This window comes from Dermacentor albipictus, chromosome 9 (assembly GCF_038994185.2).
Source record: "Dermacentor albipictus isolate Rhodes 1998 colony chromosome 9, USDA_Dalb.pri_finalv2, whole genome shotgun sequence".
Lineage (NCBI taxonomy): Eukaryota > Metazoa > Arthropoda > Arachnida > Ixodida > Ixodidae > Dermacentor > Dermacentor albipictus.
In genome coordinates this window covers 26,254,689-26,276,799 of record NC_091829.1, presented here as the reverse complement: position 1 = coordinate 26,276,799, position 22,111 = coordinate 26,254,689, and the positions used below count along the sequence as shown (strand labels likewise).

The following is a 22,111-nucleotide window of genomic DNA, read 5'->3' as shown; positions in this document are numbered from 1 at the left end:
CAGCGAAAAGAAAGGGAGAGAGAGAGAGAGAGAGAGACTGCAGATCATCTAGACGTTAGGAGATATCTGAAAGAAAGAAAAAAAGAAATCAAAAGGAGGCAACATAACCGAAAAAGGGTCGTGCTCGACTTTTGCATATCCGCCTCCGTCTGTGAGGCCCAGAGGAAAAACGAATCGCAGGCGAAGAGCGAAAAAAATAAAAACAACATAAATTACGAGAGGAAACGCATCAATGGATGTACGATATGCGAGAGGCACGGATGACTAGGGACGCTCGATTACCCTTGCGAGGCTTCGGCGAGATCTCTTAGATAAATTTAGAGCCGCCGGGTGAAATGGGGGGAGGGGGGGGGTCAAAAAAAGAAAAGAAGTTGATGAAGGGGATTAAAGGAAAGTGGAGCCGGAAATAAGAAGAACTGTCCGACATTTTATTACTTATAACGAACATCGCTTCGCTCGCACAAAGAAGCGACAGCGCTGCAGCTGAAGCAATAATAAGCAATAATGGTGCTTATTAGAACGGATGCGCACGCTGCCACTTCCTCGATCGCATTCGTCTGCCAGCAAGATAAGAGAATTCGTCTCTCTCTCTCTCTCTCCCTCTCTCTGGATGAGCGGGGGTGGGCGCATAGGACGTGCTCTCCTACCCGCACATTTAGGTTAAAGTTTGGCATCCTCGTTCGTCGCAGACGCGGTGCTTGTGACTCGCTGTGTTCGTGTCTTCGGGATCTTTTAAGGCTCTTAGGGGGGTTTCGTGGGCAGCCGAACGGCTTGCTGACGCTGCGTTGTTGCTAGAGTTGCTGTGAATATGTGCAGAAGAACGCTGCGAACAGCCTTGAACAGATAATCGCGCAGAACGTTTTCTACGACGATGGCACTCGTTGCGTCATCGTGAGAAATTTTGGGACAGCGCGTTGTTGTTGTTGTTGTTGTTGTTGTTGTTGTTGTTGTTGTTGTTGTTGTTGTTGTTGTTGTTGTTGTATACAAAAGTCGGTGTGCACCTGTGTTCTCACGCTTGTGCGTTTAAACCTGGAGGGATTTAGAGTCGCTATGTTCTTTCGGCTAAGTATATTTCTTGTTTAATTCTTCACTATGCGTTGCAGAAGACTTTGGCATCATTGGTCTTTGCTTTCTCCAGTAGAAATAGTTTAACAAGTTCGCTTATCACTAATCAAACTGATCGACCTACAGGACGGTTAACTAAAAGACCATCAGAGATCACTACCAAAGGTGTGTATGTGGTGACTGCACTTATTTATTTTCTTAGTTATGTCAGTATACTTCCATAAATGACGATTTGGGGATCAACGTAACAGCCGCTGAATCATTAAGTTCGCATTGTATCCGTGACACAACTGCGGTAATGGATTACACCAGCAGTTGTAATGACCAAGTAATGCGCTTCTATACGACGCTTGCGATTGATACGCATGCGTATAATCGCAGTAATGCCGAATATTCCGAAGATAGAACGTGCTGTATCGAAAGGGTGGATTTTAATTAAGGCTTCTAATGAAATTAAAGTGTCATTATACGCCAGGATGACCAAGCGCACACATGACTCGCTGCCTCCGCTAAGATATTTCATAATTTCTTTTCCACAAAATAAAATCTATTATAAAATCAGGTATAGCGTTTGTGAAAAGCGGCGCTCTCAGTCATCAGAGCCTTCGCACAATTCGAGTATTCACTAAACCATTTTTTTTTTTTGGTCCGCTCGTGAACATCTTAAGGCGAGCCCCGAGCATAGCTCGTCATTAGGCGTCCAGGCGAAGAAAAATTCAACGCGACGTCCCAGCAGCTGCACGTTATACTGCTGTTAAAAAAAAAAAAACACCCGAGTTTTTTGCGTAATGTTAAACTTCGTACAGGACTAGCTCACTACACGTCATTAAACTGCGTGCGTTCAAGAACACGAAGCTTAATGCAGTGTCTTCTGCATGCTCCAGTACTTCATCAAAAAAAGAAATCTGCAGACGCAATCCGGCTGCTTCACTGAGCAAATGAAATCCTCGCATCAAAGCGAAGCTCACCCCCCCCCCCCCCCTCCCAAAAAAATTAAAAATACAGCGCTTTTAACAACGAACGCATAATTTATTAGGAGATTCAAGCCTCCGCGCTGCGCTATCTCTCTATAGTGAAAATTAATGCGCGTATTTATTTTTTGCTCCAAGGCTCGGACACCGGCTACTTCTGAGTACGCGTTTATAACATTCAGCCTTATTCAGCCAGCTTTATTTATATATATGGTTGCTTGTCGGACTGTTTCGTCGCTGTATTAATTTACGCAATATTGGGGAGACAATTTCCACAAGCTGCTTCGCCTGTGTAGTGCGGCGCGCAGTCGAGGTCTAACCTAACCTAGAGTTACGTCGTAAATACATTCGCCTATGCCTTTTTCACAAGATTTATTACTCTAACGAAACACTTAAGGATGAACTAATCTCCCCGCCATCATACATATGGTCACGCACGTATCATCGTTTTAAGGTTGAAGTTCCAACTTGTCGCACCAACGTTTATTTTGATTCCTTTATACCAAGAACGACGAATGACTGGAACCGCCTCCCTGCCTCCATCGCTGCCAATTCTGACGCCACCAACTTCAAGAATATCGTTAAGGAATTTGTTTGCAGTAATAACCATTCCTCTCTGTAATGCCTCCGGGCCTTGAGAGTATGACAATAAATAAATAAATAAATAAATTAGCAGGCCGGCCCTGTTTCGAAAACGCAGGCTCGGGTTCGCGCACCGGCAATACGTTTGCTCCGGTGGAACGCGCGTGATGAAAGGTGATCCGTCGGCGCCAGACGACCCTGCAAGGTTTCCCGAAATCGCTGTGATTGTGACGTAATGCAGGAGCCATCTTTCAAACTCGGTATACTGTGCGTTACCGCACATTTCGCGTTCGCTCCTGATGGATGCGCTATATTGTGCGAGGAGAGGAGATGGGGGCGTTGCGGCACGAGTAAAAACTGCAAATAGGGCACCTACTTTCCGTCGAACTTTCCTAAGTGCGCCCGACGCGGGATAACTTGGGAAACGTAAGAAGATATGCCCCCTGATTTCCTAATATCCGTACGGTGAATGCGTGACTTCATGACTACTTCATTGCTTGAGTCGACTAATTTAACCTAATGTGAGCGTATGCGTTATCCCTGTGCCCTTCACGAGCTCGTTGCAAATCGTATACTGTGATAAACTTCACCAAAAGCCTGAGCAAAAAAGAAGTGAGCCGTGCAGACGGGACACAAGAGTAGAGAAGTGGACAACACGAACGCCGAATCAAATTCTCTACTCTTGTGTCTTGTCTGCACGCCTCACTTCTTTTTTGCATAATGAATTCTTACCAACTAGCTCAGCTTTCTGTCGCCAAAAACCTATTTCTGCGTTCATCGCTTGTCTCTAGCGCTGCAGTACGCCTGTCGTGGCATCATCATCTACCACTTCGTCGTCGGCAAAATCATCATCGGCATCATCCCCCTCCTAGAATATGTTTACTGGAAAATGAAGGCCTATCTCAATGAGCTCCGATTACGGCGTTCTTGCGCTGCCTGACAGCACTCTATGTCAGCATACTTCCTAATTTCATCACATCTCCTTGAGTCCTCTACCGTTCCCGACTGCAGCTCCTTTCACTTAGCGCCCGTTACGTAACTATAGTAGACCACCGGCGAGTTACTGGCGATGTGCCGCTCTAGCACTAACAAAAAAAAAAAGATCTCAGATGCTGGATGGAATCTAACCCGCGTCATATATGTTCAGCAAACCTTGTCCGGATTTGACATGTGTCCCACGTAGCTTGTGCCAAAATATAAAGATATGAAAGTGCCACGTGCTGCACAGAGCCGAGCTAAAGTTGTCTGTCGTCGCTGGGAGCGAGTGAAACATTGTCTTTTTTGTTTATTTCGCTAATTACACAATTAGGCTTCATTAATTAATCAACTTCTCGAATATTATATTCAGAGCAAGAAAGTGCCAGTTAGAAAATTGCAGACCCTCCTGAAATAATTGCCGATCCAGCTTTCTGTTGCTCAATACTTGCTACACAAAAGCTTTCTCCAAAGCTGAACGAAAGCGTGTGAAATACAAAAAAAAAATAATAAATAAAGGATGCCGCGCGACTAGTGGCGCGGTTATAGCAATCACGGCGATGGCAAGTAGTGTCGCTACTTTGCTTCAGTGCTAATCTCATTATCGTTTAAATTCATCGTGCGATAGGTTTTGTGGAATTTCTTTCATAGTTTGCACGTTGAAATATATAGCTCTTACCGTTGTAATGCGATGTTTCGCCACTGTATAGCAACTTTCTTTTTTACTCTTGCTTTAGTTGGTGAAAAAAAAAGGAAGAAAGAAAACAGCGCGATGAACAATGACGTTGTCCGGCAGCTTAGCCTGAGTATAACTGCCAGCGCACAACGTATTGTCCGACCTCTCAATTGACGGGTGTGGGTTCGCTCGAATCGAACTTCCACCAATTGCTCGGTTTGCCACTCAATTAAATGCGTGATGTGTTTGAGTAGTGGTTCACGCAGACACTGCGTCCGCTTTTTTGGTTCTTCTGCCATTGAAACTTCACTGTTAGCCGCCGCATTGGCTAAACGGATGTGGCTGCTTACTGCGGTCCACGAGGTCGTCCCTGTTTTCGATAACAACTCCGACAGCTTCATTACAACGTTCGCGACGCTCACAGATTGCGAAAGCTATTAAGAAGTAGTACTTGGATGCACGTGAATGACCCCTTCAGTCTATGGTGGACGACCTTCAGTACAGCGTACATTCCATAGCTTTGTGGACTTTTGTGTCGTTAAGCTTCGTTAGTTAATTAATTAAATATTCGTCCCCTCGTAGAGGCAAGTAGAAAGTGGTCTCGACACTTGCAACACCGTCTGAAAATTGCCTCATGCCGGTGACCGGAGGTCCTTTGATCTTTCCTTTTAAGCTCGGCCACGGCGGAACATCAAGAAATCACTGGGTGAACAGTGATTGTTCACCCAGTGAACAATCATCTAAGTGTTGCGGACTTCGGATCAAGGCTTTTAATGACACGTGCATGCACGAAAGGCCACTCTTCCCCTCTCCCGCGCCTTTCCTCCCCCCCCCCTTTTTTTTTCCAACGCACACGCTCTTTTAACGGCAGAAACGATCAAATAAATTGGTAGAGTCAAGAGCATCAAACATCGCGGAGGTGTTCTGCGCGCCCTTGATCCGAAACTGAGATTGTAATCCAAAGCTCTATGTATTCAACAGTAACGCAAGGGGGAATTGGAAAACGGGTTTCCCGAATGATTTGTCTATTATTGCTTTATCAACAAGGAAGCGATATTTCTGCGTCGACGAATGACGACAGATAACGACCAGGCCCTAGTAATGAAAGCCCTCTTGAATAACAGGTCGGTAGCATGTTAACCACTGCGGGTCTTATAATGCGAAGCCTGCCAATGAGGCTCCGTTTGCCGTTTTATTTTTTATTTCAGCTTGCGTTTAGGCGGTAGCCTGTCCGCTCCTTTTACGTTTCTTTTATATTTTTCTTTAGTTTCTTTGTGTTTTTCTTTTTTCCATGTTAGGTGGCTTGGCGTATTTCTAATCAGTTTAATCATTCATAGCGCCTTACAGCTTGTATATGATTCATCTAAGTTTCATCCGATCAAGCGCTGAATTTTTGCGGCCGCTTGCGTCAGACCACACGTCCTCCAACCACAGTTTGACCGTCGGATTGCGTTTGCATAAAACATGAGGTGAAATTGCCATCAAAGCACGAACAAACTTGAGTTAACTGCATGCGGAATAAGTGCATCATTATCTTTATTGTTATATAGTGTCAATGTACAAAGACTATATAAGCCAAAAGTTCATAGACTCCCGATATCTGAGGGCATTTCTGTCACGGTTGTAGGTAAATTTTCGGCGTACAACGGCGCATTTAATTTCTGTAATGCTTTGCAAACGGCAGCGTTAACTATACTAGGTAGCTAATACTAACCGAGGCGGAAGCATCGTGTTTGTGAATGCCGCTCAAATTTGCACGTGTTTCAAATTACTCATCCCTACTTCTAACGTCGATTCCTCGCATACTAAATAAAATATTCTGCAGCCTCTTGCTTTTGAGTTTTTGTTTTTCTTTTATATTTTTTCTGGTTTGAAATGCATAAACCTATGTTCACTGCACTGTTTTTGTTCGTACCGCTTGCTTCCATTATGACTTCTTAATCATTTGTACGCCTACTGCTTTTAAACTCACCTGACCTGTCATATAAACTAATGCTGCACCTATAGTAGGTCTCCCTTGACAGATTTACTTTAGGACCTCTTCCTGTTGCACTTATGCACTGGGACATGCTGGTATCTTATTTGTGAAACCACAAAATGTGAACTTCTCTCTTCCTTCCCCTCTTTCAATCCCATTTACCCCTAACCTATTGCAGGGTAGCTCCCTGCCTTTCCCTTATGACGTCTCTCTCTCTCTCTCTCTCTCTCTCTCTCTCTCTCTGCTGTGCTGATAAGCTTCAATTCCTCATCAAACAACGATATATTGAAGGCGAGAAGTATATACAGGTGAGCGAGAGAAGAATGTTACAGGCGCTGAAGCGTTGATGAGAATACAGCTTGTTTACTTATGAGCATGTTTACGCAGCGTAAAAATGCGCACGTGCATTGCTTGCGCACCATAATAACTGGGGGAATTTAACGTCCCAGAGGAGCACGAACCAATGACGACATACACAGCCGGAGTTGTAGTGTGCGAATTGATTTTGACCACGTGGGGTTCCTCGAGGAGACGGTAAAAAGACACACGGAATCAATTCAGACTGATAAGGTAGTCTTTCAAAATTCTATTTTCGTCAATTTTGCTGTACAGTGTTGATTACTAGGGGAAAAAAAGACATGAAAAAAATTTTTTTTCCTTGAAACTCCTGAGAGGTCATTCTGTCGACCGTGAATTCAAACTATATAATTTTCGTTCTGAGGAATCCGGCGTCTACAGCGAATGGAATTCTCGTTCCGCCGAAAATCGCGTAGTTCACACTGCTTGCGGACCGCGCCGCCGGAAAGACATACAGCGCCATCTGCCCCATAAAATGCTAACCTCCAATCAAGCGCGGGATGTCCCGGATGTTCGCGCGGCTCGAAATTGCGCAGCAGTTGTCTCCGCTCGCGTCGAGTTCGTGTGTTTATGTTGCCCGTCTCCACCATTGCTTGGAAAGACAATGATGAACCCTGAGCAAGAAGAGGCAGTACTGCTCGGCCTGTTGGCAAGCACCTTTCTGGCGATGCATGACGCGCAGAAGCATTCGCCGAAGAGACGGCGGCAGCGGCGTTGGTGGGTTCGCCCACCAATCTCGCGACCGATGTTGTGCCACAAGTCGTCCTTCTGCACGTTGTCTTTGTGCTTCAAGTGGCGCTTATCGTAGAGGACTGGGTGGTTGCGCACCAGTTCGATCAGCATTTCGGATGTGGATGTCGCGGCGGACTTTGATGACTACGACATGACGTGAGACTCAGCCGCCATCTTTGGAAGTTCTGTTTCGCGCTCCCCGATTGGTCAGCGCCGCGCGGCGGCGAGGCAATCCGGCGGCAGCTGCCGCAAAAATCGGTGCGGGAGCGATCGGCGCGGAAGGGGCTATTCCGGCGGATCTCGCCGCCGCCGAACTGGGTTCCGCCGAACTGGGCGCCGTTCCGGACGCCGAATGTCTCAGTGTGAACGGGGCATTAGTGCTCGCAAATCTTCATTCCCTGGCTTCATTACAATACAGTGCACTTCAACGTTTACCGCTAAGAAATTAACTAGGGTCGATTAGATGTTGTCAAAATCGGTGACGTCACGGCGTGATGGTATGAGAACTTCAACGCGGCGTCGCCGCCTGTATGTTGTTTGGTCTTTTCTTTCTTGCGAGGGGGAGGGGTGGATCATTGTAGGAGGGTAATTTACCAATACAGCTTAACTTCACATTGGATATACATCAACGCTTTCAAGAAGTCTTAGCCTCTCTCTTTCTCTCACTAAAGCTTTTTCGTGAGTCGAGTTTGTCTTCGCGACGACCCTTCGACGAAGACAGGTTTATTCGTCGAAGCACGAGCGTCGCGTCAGACTTGTCCCCCCGCTCACTCATCGTACTTTCGCTAGCTACTCCTGCGTCACAATGATCGAAAGAGGTGCGACACTGACCCTTCGAGGACCTGCTTGCCGCCTCGCAGTTTGCGCTCGACTTCTTCGTAGTCGCAGGAGATGTCGATACGCCTGTCCGAGCTCTGCAGCACGTACGGATGATGCTGCACGACGATGCTGTTCAGGAAGGTCCCGTTGCCCTGGGAACCACGAGATGAAAAGCGTGTACAGGCGTGGCCTCGGAGATAACGAGGAATGCACAAACACGGAAGCCACCACCTAATGCTAAAGCTTTAGGGGGGGGGGGGGGGGGAGCGTTGGAACAAGACCCTGCTACGGAATGTTGTAAAGTATATGGTTAATTAGCACTTGACCACAGCTGTTGCAGTGAAACGGGGCTGCTTTATCATTCTTGAATATAATCGTTCGCGTCTTTTCTTTTTTCGATGGTTAGTGCATACACTATGGAAATTGTTCAGCGGTTCTTGAGTACGCTTTCTGTAATGTCGCATCCCCCATTTAGCGATTAATGCGGACATGGTTCGGACTGGTAAATGATCTCAACAACTCAGTAAATTTGGCTTAGTGCATAAATGTTTTCTTTACTGAAATGAAGATAAAAGAAATAGATGTAGTGGTGACGGCTGCGCCTTTTCGCGCACTACTAATAGCAATGAGAAAACATATTATATGAGAAGTAACGTCAGAGGTGCGGGAAATGTAAAGCGGAGTTAATATATGGAGTAACTGAAGTCCACGTATAGCCATAGACACGCTCGAACATACACATACAAAAGGCTGAGACAAGTTGCACCACGCAATCTAACGAGTGCCGACGCATACACATTTAAAAACTATAGTACACAGCCATCGCGGTACAGCAATACAGAAAACAGTAACGTCGTCCACCTCTCCCATAGCGTGCACGAATGCCGGTAAAAGATGGCCTCTCAATGGCCTCTCAATGGCCTCTCAGGATACTGCAGCCTACGTTCGTACCAGGTTCTTGGTGCCGCACTGCCGTCCGTGCAAGGGAACCGTCAGCGCCACGTGACCCGTGTCGGTGACTGAAGATGAGAAGCACTGGTGCGGGTGACCCACGGCATAGACGCGGCCGCGGAACGATGACGTCACCTGGATGATGGCCGTCATGGCGGTAGCCTCGCACCGCATCTCCACTGCGAGCGAGAAAGAGCGAGAACCGAAGGACCCGGTTAAAGCGCGGTTTCTTGGTCCGTTTGCCTGATGACAAATCCAAGGCACTGGCGAGAGCTTGTTGATTTATTTTTTTCGGTTTTTAGTGGTACCCCTCTCTTCCTTCTTCATCAAGACTTCTTGTCGTGTTTGTCTGTCTTTAATGATATGCCTAAGTACAGTCGTCCCCAAATCTTTACACGACAAGGGTTCCACGACAAATTTGAACTTCTGCTCTGTTTAGGCATGTGGCGGTTCTAATTGAATGGGTTACTATACAGCTAGCAAAAACTACCGCAGTTCTAAGCTGCGTATCCACACTTCGAGACAATTGCTTCGTTTCATTTCTTTTTTTTTTCCCGCACACTTTGCTTGCCTGCTACAGCCTACGCTCGTGTAGTGTATTTTGCAGTGCTACCGGAGATGCACCGTTGGCCCAGGTGCGGCAGTCACGCTCTATTGATCCCTTCGTGCGTGTGGTTTTTATTTATATTGGGTGTGCAGAACCTCCTCGTGAAGTAGCTTAAAAGCTATCTACGCTGTCCACGTTGTCACTGGTTTTCCATGCACACCACACTTGTGAGGCATGGACCGAAGACCAGCGACAACATGGATTGTCAGGCCTGTCACGGTTGCCATTCTTGCTATTCTCTTTCTCTCTCTTTCTAATCTAACATGTTCAAACACAGTCTGTTTCTAACAAGAGTTACTGGATTGCTTGATTTTGTTTTCACTGAGACGGACTGATTGAAACCCCAACAACAACAAAAAATCATGAGCCATTCCATGGGATGGTGGTTGACCAGCGATTAGCACACGACACGGAGATGACATATAATTTCGAACAGAGATACGAACTCATTTATTGTCTTGATGGGTGGTCATCGTGATCAAAGGTACGAGCACTCATTTATTGTCTTTTGTCTTGGTCGGTGGTCATTATTTCACTCGCAGCTGAAATCACCTTCTTTGATAATGTCAAATCGATGCACGTACGCCACTGGGTGTTCGGTTGGGCCGGATCGGTGTGACATCGTACGGGATATGTCTGCAACACGGAACGCGTAAACCGCTCCCTTTTCGCCACCGACACATTCAAATTGAAATCAATGACAACAGGAATAGTGTCATCGCAGTTAATACACGCAAAGTAAGCTGCCATGAACATTACGGGACGCAAAGTAATGAGTCGAGGTCATTGCATTTTTCGCTAGCTTAAGGGGGTCTGACCCATTGCTCACGGGGGTATGAGCCACTGATGACGACAGTTTTCGACATGCTGTTCTGTATGTTGTATAAGTGATTATAAGGACTTTCAGCACTGTTCGCTTCACTTTGCTGAATGCTTGAGCCTCCGCCTTACGGCGCTATGAGCCATTGCATTTTTTTGCTTGCTTATAGGAGCATGAATGCTTACGGGGGTATGAGCCATTGATGGTGATAGTTCTTGTTCTAGAACAAAAATGCACGGAACATTAGCCAAATACATCTTCGCTGTAAAATACAGTCTTCGGCTGGGTGCTCGCAAATTCGAACTTCGTATATAGTGCATATGCGAGGTTCGCTAGTTGGGATATCGCAGGTACGCGAAAAAAAAAAAAGGAGGACGCTTGAGCTTTGCATTTAAGAGTGGAACGCGATAGCATTCAAAGATCCCTGAGTGCTTCTCACGCTTCCCGGCAACTGCAGCTTATGCAGCCGTAACGTTCACCGGGAAGAGCTGGCTCTGAACGCTATGCACGAAGACGAGCTTTCTGGTAGAAACGCGGCCTCTTGCGCGTGCCGATCCCGGAGGTAATGCACAACCGCGCCAAACCTCAATAGGCAGCAGGAAAAGGGGTGTGTGTGTGTTTCCGCTGAACATAAATGTTTTCTCGTATATTCAAATTACAATCCGACGCTATCCTGCCTGTAGGTTGTTTGTACGGTCGCATGTGACGAATTTTCTGGCGTATTTTACTTCCAGCAAGTCAGTTAATTCGGTGATGTCTGTGCGCCACGCGGACCGACTGCGTCGCTCGCTATGCGTGGTCCGGGATCATTTTTCTTTTGCGGACAATCGACGCCGACACCGGATTTACTGCGACACGCGTGGCCCTTAACGTCGTCGCGTTAAAAACGCGGCGCAAAATTGTTCGACGGCAACCAGGCGTAAAGCGAAAAGCGCACGAGCGACTCTACATTATTGAGCGCCGAGGCTCGCACGTGACCCGGAGTGGTGGTCCTCGACGCGCCCAAGCAGAATGCACTGAATGCAGCGCGCGCCGACTGTCCTTGCGCTTTATGCACCCTTTAGCCATTGTGCTCGAGTAATACATTTCGCTGCCAGGGAAGCAGCGAACCGTGGCGAGGAGATAACGCACGTCCAGCGAAGCGACGCAACGGAATCGGTGTCAACGTTCTCGCCAAACGGCGAGTGTCCGCGTGGTCTAGCGGCAAGAACGGAACTCCATTAGGCGGGAACTGCTAATCGCGTTCGCGGATTCTCTCCGTCTCCTGCCCGTGGAAGCGGACAGCGCTGTTCAATTGCTACGGTCGGCGTCTCGCAAACGGTTCTGTTCAGTACGCTCGAAGCCTGGAGGCGACGCGCTTTGCTATGACGCATGCCACCAGAAGCGGATTTCGAAATACCGATATAGGTATCGCGGATTCAAGGTACCGATATACGCGGGCGCACGCACACACACACACACACACACACACACACACACACACACACACACACACACACACACACACACACACACACACACACACACACACACACACACACACACACACACACAAACACACACAAATATATACATATATACATATATATAAACTGGGGAGTTTCAGCCTCATATACGGTGGGAAGTTCGGCAGAGAGAAAGTGGGAAAGGAACACACAGCGGAATATTGAATGGCAAAGTGTCTTTTTCCTCAAACACACGAAACTACAGAAATAGTAGGCTCCGCTGCCCTCCCTAACTGACGAATAAAAGCATTCATTCATTCATTCATGCATTCATTCATTCATTCATTCATTCATTCATTCATTCATTCATTCATTGGGGATAATGATCAACTATGGACGAGAAAAGAGATTGGTACGTCCGCCACCAGACAGTTTCAGGAGAGCACGCTGGTACGACACAAACGAACTGCTGTGATATCTATATATATGTAACGTTACATTATTATTTCTTACTATTTCCCTTCGCGCCTGGCCATTGCCCATTCCCTGAGCTTTCTTAGGTAATGTACATAAATGTTAAATGCGTAACAATAGTTGCACAAGGCGGCTGGCATATCGTTCAACCATGGCACAAACGTTCAGCGCAAAGCTGGCGAGGTGCTCAAATACTTTTATTTCCCGCGCCGACGAAGCCGCTCACCACCGTCACAGCTATGGTGGCACTGAACGCAACTCCGAGAGACCGAAAGCATTAGGTCTGAGCCCGCAGGCAAACTCTTCCTAGACGCTTTGCCTTTTGTCTGTGCACGCCAGCACGCGAACACAAAATGGAGTCCGGCGTACTCCTCGCATTGAGCAGCCCGCCGAAGGGTTCGTACGGACGTATAATTTCCCTCGAAAGGAAAAGCGCCCGCCAAGCGGGCACAGACTGGATCCGGCGCCTTGAAGAAGAAAGAAGATGAAGAAGCAGCGGGGAGTATAGACGGTGGGCCCCTCCCCTTCAGCAGCGACCACTATGCAAACACAACGCGACGGCTAAAGAAAGAGAGGGGCAGAGGCGCCAGAAGACTGGGCAGGGCGCCCGATGCGGTGATGGAAAGCGAAAGTGCAAAGTACGAAGACCCGGACTGCACGCCTAGTCGGCTCTGCTCCGAAGCGTCCATCCAACCCGGTCGCGTTCAGAGAACGGGCGGCGGGTTGTGGTGGCGAGGGAAGGCGCGGCCGACAGGTTCCCCCCCCCCGGCGGCCTTGGAACGGCACGAGCCCCCAGTAACTAGTCGCGCGCGGCGGCAGGACGAGAACGGGAGGAATAAACGAGCGTTCGCGGCCCCCCTTTCCCCCTCTACAACTGAAGCTTCTACCTTCACACTTACAACCTCCGCCGCCCTCCCCCACCCCACCCCCCGCCGCGCCCCACACACACACCCCGCTTTTTTTTCGCCTCCCTCCCCAGTGCCTACCCAACACCATTGCGTAATCGGTCTGTGCTTGCTTGCTGAAGTCGTCGGTCGTCCGGATGGGGTGCGTGCCTAGAGCGTGCCAAGTCGACGCGCCACCTATCGTAGCGCGCGAGAACAGCCGGCGGCGGTGCGACTAAGCAGGAACTTGCGCAACAACGTAGTTGCGGAGCAGAAGTCGCGCAAATTGTGCGAGTTCGTATTGGTTCATATTGAAGAAGGCGTGGAAAAACTGGATGGAAAGAAAGGCCGCAAGAAAACAGCGCTATGACCATTAACAGGAGCCTGGACGTCCCTACTGAGACGTATTGAGACGATAGCCGCGTTTGCACGGATACGGTGGAAACGTATGGTATCCATTTACCATATTTGAAGCAGAACAACGCGTATTTTGACAGGGACAAGGAGGGAGACACGACACGGACGAGCGCTCCCGTGTCGAGCATTTACCGTGTCGCATATGCCCATACGTCGCCGTTTACACGAATGCGATTTTTTTGGTCCAGGAAGCTACCGTCGCCTGGTTGCATATCTGAAAGTTAGCTCTCTCACTTTGCTTCCGATAAGCCTGTTTTTGCTGTTGCATTGTGAAAGGCACCGAAAGCACCTGCAAGGTGTCGGCTACATTCTGTCAGGTTGTGCGTGTGGTGAAGTTTACACATTTATTTGCGGAACGTACGGTTTTGTATCAGCATATTCAGTTTTAACATGTCCGCAACTGTTGCCACGTCCTGTGGTAGCCGAGTGCGGCCCTTTCGGCTTATATACTTATCTTCAAAGTGGACCTGGCTGCGTTAATTAACGCCGAAATTCAAATAGCCCGACAATGTTAGTGTCATTTATTATTGAAGAAGAATGCATTTTCAACGCGCGTAATCTAGTCACCAGTGAACAGAAATCGCGTGCAGCCAGCTGCAACGTTTATAATTCGCTTGATCCGTCGGCCGTCATTTTTATTTTTATGTCCCGCAGGGCGGCTACTGTTCACCGTAGTGCGGCAGCGGCGGCCGCCGGTTGGCTGGCCGGTTGTCATCCCTCAGCGAATGCGTAGCGATAATTCAACGATACGCTTCCGTTTACATGCACGGCTGAAGTGCGCATTGTCCATCTCAGACTACCCTTTGGCGCGTTTGATACGATACGCTTTCTTAGCGAGTTACTTCGTTTGGATGAGATGCGGCACGCTCGAAAGTTGGGACGATACGCTTCTATCGCGTTAATGTAAACAAGGGTACTCTGGGGACTCTTCTACATGTATTCGTCTCCTGGATTCACATGGATATACTGTTCAAAGGGTGTGAAACTACTCGTAAAAAAGCAACGCCTTATCGGCAATGCCGTAGCCCTAGACTCTCAACAGGCAACTTATCGAACGTTTGGACTTCATGGTCGGATGGCATTACTGTAAGTCCCATTCTTCTGTACGCTGTGCCGCGTTAGAAGCACATTGCGTAAGATGATCTAAACATACACACGTGCGTGTTTTCCGAAGAAATTGCATTTTGTAACGCGGAAGCACAGGGAGCACGTGCAATGCGGTTTCGTGGGCGCAGCTTGCCAATAGCCATGCACCGAGTATAGTTGAGATTAATACATTCTACGTTAGTGCCCTTTAAGCCCCGTTGAATAAAGAGCTATAGCTTGTCTGCAAACTTGTTTCCGTTTTCGGATTCCCGCGTTACAGCAGACTTCAACATGAGCGGGCCGGTCGGTGGCGCCACGTGGTGGGGCAGTGCTCAACCAGACTAACACCGAGCAATTATTGCAGTAACCAAGCGTATTTATTTTACTTCGCTGCGGGTGTAAATTTCCGGTGGTGGCGCAGTCCTTAACACATTGTCTTCTTAATCATTTTTTTTTGAGCAAGAACACTTCTGTAACACGAAAACGTGTCTACAGGGCGTTTCGGTTAGAGAGAGCATCGCAAGGTATCGCTACCAGCGTTGTTGCTGACGTAAACGTTTGGTAGCCTGGTAAAACGCAAACATTCAGAAGTTTGCGGACAAGGTAAAACTGCATAATAGGGACCTTTAGCTTGTCCGCTATTCCGGCAAACCGGAGTGTTTTGGGCGGATTGCCGGATGGGCGGGGGCGTAAACATGAGCGGCCGGAGCGGTGCAGCCGCCTGGTGGCGTAGAGCTTAACCACACAAACATAGTGCTGAAATTCCTGTAACCTACTATATTCTGCTTCGCTGCTGGTGCAAATTTACGGCAGCGGCCTAACTGTGAACACGATTATGGCGCTATTAAAAATTTACACCAGCAGCTAAGCCGAATATAGTAATTGGCTCTGTATTTGTGTGCTTCAGCTTTGCACCCCCAGCTGGCGCCAGCAATCTGGCCGCTCACGTTTACGCCCCAGGACAACCGGCAAACCGCCCGCGCTTGCCGGATTACCGGACGCACAAAATTCTCTAATAGAGACTTTTAGCGTGTCTGCTATTCCGGCAAACCGATGCGGATTACCGGATGGTCGGGGGCGTAAAGGTGAGCGGCCAGATTGGTGACGCCAGCTGGTGGTGCAAAGCTCAACCACCTAAATACCGAGCCAATTACTATATTCTTCTTAGCTGGGGTGTAAGTTTTCGACAGAGGTAGAAGGATCGACATTTGGGCGAGTTGGTACTGGTTGAACATCTTGAAGGGGCAGCGCAAAAAGACGATGACAGAAGGCAGGAACACACAGGACAGCGCTGTTAAAAACTGTTACAGCGGCGTAATTGTGAACACAATTATGCCGAAATTTGCACCAGCATCGAAGCAGAATGAAGTAGGTTACTGCAATTTTAGCTCTGTGTTTGTCTGATTGAGCTCTACAACACCAGGCGGCTGCACCGCTCCGGCCGCTCACGTTTACGCCCCTGACCATCCCGGTAATCCGCCCAGGTTTGTTGGAATAGCCGACACGCTAAATGTCTCTAATATCGACACGCTCGACGGTATCGCCGAGGGCGGCATAGACGTACCGTCGATGCACGACCCTTTCTCAAAGAGCAGCGTCGTGTCCTCTTCGGACGCGGCCCTCTCCTCGGGTTGGGGTCCGGCGGCGGCGCCGCTGTAGCTGTCGTCGGGGCTCAGCAGGCAAAGGCGGCGGGATTGATCGTACACGAAGCTCCGGCACACGAAGTCGGTGTGGTTGACGCACGCCTCCTGGCACAGGGTGTGCGACGTGGCCTCCTCGTCGACGAACACGTGACCCCGACTGAGGGAGCGACCACGCAGAGGACGGAAGTTACACCGCGGTGGTTCTGCGGAAGCGAGAAAAAAAAAGACAAGGAACGATTCTGGTTTAAAAAAAAACTGTTACAGGTTAACACATCTTCCAACCGTTCTAGCATATAAATAGTAGCCATGCTGCGATGGTGGAAAACAATAGCATTGTATGGGAACAGCCCCTCCCCCTCCCCGCCCCAAAAAAATAATAATTTTGTCTCAAAGCGCCAGCTGCCCCGAGCGAAGAATGGTAAAGCTGAGAATAAAAGACCACCTTCAAAGAAACTTCACTTTGGGTAAATTGGCAGGAAACGATTAGTAGACACTACTGAACCAAATCTTCGCGAAGCTGCAGGGATGCTAATTACGAAAATTTCTTATTAGCAGACTTTTATTTGTGCATGAGCAGACGACAGCAGTCCTTTTTTTTTTCTGGCAGCAGCGTAACACACCGTCCAATGTTAAATATGAATTTTATTTTTTCGTATTTCCCTTTCGCGTTTCGGCAAATCCGAAACATTCGCAACTGAAAGCTAGGATGATTCATATCTGCTCCGACAAACCGAAATGTTCGGAGGAGGCTGCCGGATTCGTCCGGACTACTTGGCGCAGCAATACATGTGCGGAAGCACCTGCCCTAAAGTTTTCTCTTCAGTGCCACAGAACGCCGTCCACGAGTCTAGAAGAACAGAACAGGATCTAGCCAAAGTTTTCAAGTTTAGTGGATATTACTGGGAGATGGGACGAACTTGCGAGGTGTTCAGAGGTGTATGCTTTAAGACTGCTGCATTCTTTAGCAACTTTGCCGAAACGAAAAGTTATTAGCACACCTGAAACCTCACACGGTGCTTCGAGGCTATACCTTCGATGCTATATTGTGACAGCCAGCTTTGTTAAAGCACCACAACATCGTAAAAGTTGCGGTGCTTCTTTGACGCACGAAAAAAAAATATACACGCGTGCTGTTTTAGACGTAAGACATAGTAAGTAAGTATGAAACGAAGCGTCAGCGGCGTCAAGACTCACCGGAGACGCATTGGTTCTCGCTGTAAAGCACGTCCGCCGCGCTGCCGTCGTCCGGCGCCGTCCTGCGGAAGGACTCTGCCGCAGTGCGGCGATCGTGCCTGCTGAGCACGCAGCGCTGTCTCGCGGGCTCGTAGCGCGTCGAGCGGCACACGAAGCCCGTCTCCGAGGCGCACAGCTGCAGGCAGCCGTCCTGGTCGGACACCTGGGACACCACCTTGTCCTCGAAGCCGACCAGGTGGAACTGCGGCACGCGCTCGAAGGACCAGTGCCTCAGGCAGGGCCGCTCTGCGGAGGACATTAATTGGGGGGCAATCAGGACTCTGCGATCGGCAGCTCGCTCGTCTGAGGCAGCAGTTCTTCCTTTCTCTCGTGCGTGGCCACCGCGGGCTTGTCGAAGCGCCGCGTAAGCAATAGAGTACTTTAGCATAGCGTTACCGCTCCGCTGTTACTGGTCCCTCCCTTCCCTCCCACTCTCCTCCCCCCCACCCCCCGAGTGAGCATGCGCATTCGGCGGTAACGGTGGCCGGCACTGTCATGCTAAAACACTAATGAGATATCGCAGACATAAAAAACTAATAAGATGTAGACAGAAGGATGTGGTTGATTAATGTTCTTTTTTTACGGCTAGTTTTGGAAGTCGCAGAAAAAAACACTAACCAGATGAAGGTGCGATCGTCATTGCAACGTCATCGAAAAAAAAAAAAATAGGCGTGGCGTTAATTTCGGCAATCAATATCGGCGTTTTGATTATTGTTTGCGCAGTTGAAAGAGTAATCAATCAGTTAGTCACACGATCATTATTGTTTTTCAGAGCGTTCAGGCACAACTTCGAGAGTCTGCGTACTGGTACCTTTGATACACCACTACAAACGATTGTTAGGAAGATAACTAGAGTCAACGTTAATAACAAAAAAGAAATGCTAATTTAAACATAATACACACAGCTAAACACACCTTAAAAACCAATTGCCGGCATTAAAAAGAAACAATAATAATTATTGAATCAACAGTATATTTAACACGCCCAGGAACAACCCTAATATGTGAATGCTGGCGCATGCACAGCTACAGCAATGTCGAGGACAACTTTAACGGAATGCAAATAAAAGGAGCGAAAAGCGCAGGGACAATATATAACTTCAGGGCATAGCAAAATAAAATGAATAATAATAATACTAATAATAATAATAAGAAGAAGACAAAAAAAACGGTAAATCGGTATCAATCATAGGTTGGAACGTTTGCGTGTACATTATAATGTTAATTCTTATTATTATGTGGAAGTCGGAGACCTTCCAGACAGTTGACTTTCACCATAAAAGCTACTTCTCCGTGCGAACGCGTTATGCAGTGTGTCGCATTCAAAGGCGTTCGCGACAAAGCTCTTGAACGAAATTGCTAGTTGCGACGCCATCCCAGCTTCTTTTTCTTTATTTTTCAATTTGGAGAGTGGGAGGGGTAGTCGACACTTTTGTTTCGCCATGAGTAGGCTGCCTGCAACGTTCTGAGCAACGGCAACCACAATAGTTCTCCCGTTCAGAAACGCTTGCGACACTTCATCTCTTTTGCAAGTTCCTCAGGCACGACTTTGACAGATGACAAAGGAAAGAAACACTGGCATCACGTACGCTTCAAAGTTGCAGTTGGGACCACGAAAAATAAACAAAGAATCCGAAACAATACGAGCGCACAACGATGGAGTGACGAAGCAAAAAAAAAAAAAGAGGTCTTTCCACACACGTGTCACGCAAGGTGTTCGACGCAATGCGAAACATAAATAAGCCGAACAAACAAGACATCAAGATGTCTCACTACTACTTTATCTTTATCGACGCCGTTTACTGAACGCACGTTCGGAGCTGCAACAGTTGCGACACTTAGCAAGATGATACCAGAGTCCTAGGTCAGCAGAAGAGACAAGGAAAACTAAAAGAAGGCACGAAAAAGGAATAAAGTAACATCTGGCGACAAAACGAAGAAAACATGAGCGTTTGGGATCTATCGGAACGCGAACGCGCGGAAATTGAGCCCCACAAATTGAGCAATGCAGAGGTAGAACTGGGCTGCTGCGAGAAAGAATGGCGAGAGGTTGCGACAGATGCAAGCGATCGCCGAGAACTTGAGCACATGGCTCTGAACGTAGGCGCCACGCAAAGGACAGAAGAAAAGGTGTATCGCTTCGTCAAGCCAGCCCACCCCCCACGATCTACCTCTCATCACCATCATCGTGAGCCTATGTCTTTCTTTGTTTTTTATTGGCATGTATAAATAGAGATGTTGGCACCATCAGATGACGCCGGCTACTCTTATTCACACGAGTAACATGGAAACGTATCGCATGTAACCCAACCTAATAAAGCTGAAATAGATTCACAATAAAATACAGTACGATAAGTCCTTAAAGCCCTAAAAGAAACAGATAAGCAAGGGGAAAAAAGGCAGGGAAGGTAATTAGGCTTTTTGCAGTTTGCTACCCTACAAGCGGGGAGGGGGAATGAAAGAAATAGACAGTGTGACGACATGAATCTTGATCCCACTTTCACATGAACTAAACCAGGTGTATCTATCTAAAGTCGTCTTCAGCTACTGTAGAAGAGCTCGAGGGGCTTTCGGGGCTGTTGAGCTGCGAGGTCAGACTCCCAAGACATTTGTTTCTGTAACAAGGCGATCCTCCAGTCTGTCTATTGAAGGCATACCGGAGTGCATGGCGTTATTCATCAAGCCTGGAACAGTGTCACTGGGGATAATCAATGGCCTCGTCACTTCTGCACTCAGCGCTTTTAGCAAAAGATGTCGCCACCGAGAGAGATACAGCTTAAAATGTCACAGACATTATAGGTGCACTGCACTACGATAACTCCTTGTGAGCACTACGGCATGGACCCTTTCAGCGATCTCACGTTACCTCTGTCTAGCGCCAACAGAATAAAACGCATGCCTGCGAATATCCTGTAATCTCTTCACGCCGCTTAATCGTCTGCGGCGTTTGATTGCTTCTCACTACTCTCATTATGCTACTCGGATAGACGATGGGTTATGTGCTCTACGCATTGCATAGCCCGCCCAAGTTCACTGGTCCATCTTATCGCAACTTGAGCACCAGCTACGCACGCTTTCTTTCTAATCCGCACTCGTTGCCTCATGTCGGGTAACGTTACGTCTGTTATTTACCGTTCCATCGCCTTGCTCTCGGCCTCTTTCTGCCTATCAATCAGTGTATGCAGAATTTTTTTTTTTTTCCGGAGTGGGAGGGTCACGAACTTGACCGATGACTGGGAGGATGAGGAGGCGGAGGGGCGGGGGGGGGGGGGGTCAGGACAGGCCGTATAGTAAAGCACAAACTTCGCGAAAGGGGAAGGGGTACGTGCCCGGCGTGCCACTGCCACAAATAGACAGCTGACCTCAAGCGTGCCGAAGTTGCTTTTGTATGCGCTGGCAGAGGAGCTCCGGCAAACAGCGGAGAACGCTGTGAGCGCTTTGAGGAAAGATCAGTTCGAGAGATCCTTTAAACGGGCTCGTTTCGAGTGCAAGTTTGAAAACGTTGTTCATGAATTCCTCCTCGGCTTTAGCACGCTTCCGTGAAAGTAACCGCGCTATACGTGAATGACTCACTTCAGCGTCAGGCTGAACAATCTGGTCTTACGTTGTGCGTCGCTTTGCTTGTGGCCGCGCGTCCACAAGTTTATATAACTTTTTTATTGACAACGGCCCTATGTACGAGCCGTTGGTAAGAGGGCAGCCAATGCTTGACTTTCATTATTGCGATGGCAATTATATTTACACTCCATGCGAATTTTTGCATCGGAGTTGGCGATGGTATTCTTTCTTGTTCCCGTATATATTCTGAAGGCTTGCTTGTGTGTGTGTGTGTGTGTGTGTGTGTGTGTGTGTGTGTGTGTGTGTGTGTGTGTGTGTGTGTGTGTGTGTGTGTGTGTGTGTGTGTGTGTGTGTGTGTGTGTGTGTGTGTGTGTGTGTGTGTGGCAGGGGGGGGGTGTATAGAACGTCGGTTGGATGTAAGTTACACCATCAGCAATTGAAACGTGAACTGGTCAGAACGCATATTATGCGTGATTACACGGGCGAACAATGTGCGATCGCTTTGTAGCCAGTTTCCATAAGCATGGAGTAGTCCCGAATGTGCATTTCGGAATCTGAATTCAGCCAATGTTAAATATGCTGGAAACGGAGCAACGCGCTAGAGTGGTTTCAGAATTGATTGCATTTCAGCCTTTGCTGATCCCCTTGATTTCGCCAGCTCGCCACAGGATGTTCGAAGCAGGCCGCATTAGAACATTTACATGAGGTGCACAGTGGCCGCGTACACGTTTACATCGATGGCTCTATCAAATCTGCAAGTGCAGCTGCTGCTGTAGTGGTACCGAGATGATCCGTCAAAATACAGCTAAAAACGTCACATGTATCATCAGCGACAGCT

General features: G+C 48.1%; 1 protein-coding gene across 2 annotated transcripts in view; it reads right to left on the bottom strand.

Moving 5' to 3' along the window:
- Nucleotides 1-22,111, bottom strand: part of LOC135901905 (uncharacterized) — a 261,657-nt gene that overhangs the window by 35,390 nt on the left and 204,156 nt on the right. For both annotated transcript variants that reach the window (XM_065431720.1, XM_065431722.1), the window contains 4 exons: nucleotides 17,677-17,961; nucleotides 16,404-16,685; nucleotides 9,107-9,285; nucleotides 8,168-8,307 (listed from right to left, as the gene is read on the bottom strand). In XM_065431720.1, coding sequence (XP_065287792.1) covers nucleotides 8,168-8,307; nucleotides 9,107-9,285; nucleotides 16,404-16,685; nucleotides 17,677-17,961 — 886 coding nt within the window. The remainder of the gene's footprint in view (nucleotides 1-8,167; nucleotides 8,308-9,106; nucleotides 9,286-16,403; nucleotides 16,686-17,676; nucleotides 17,962-22,111) is intronic.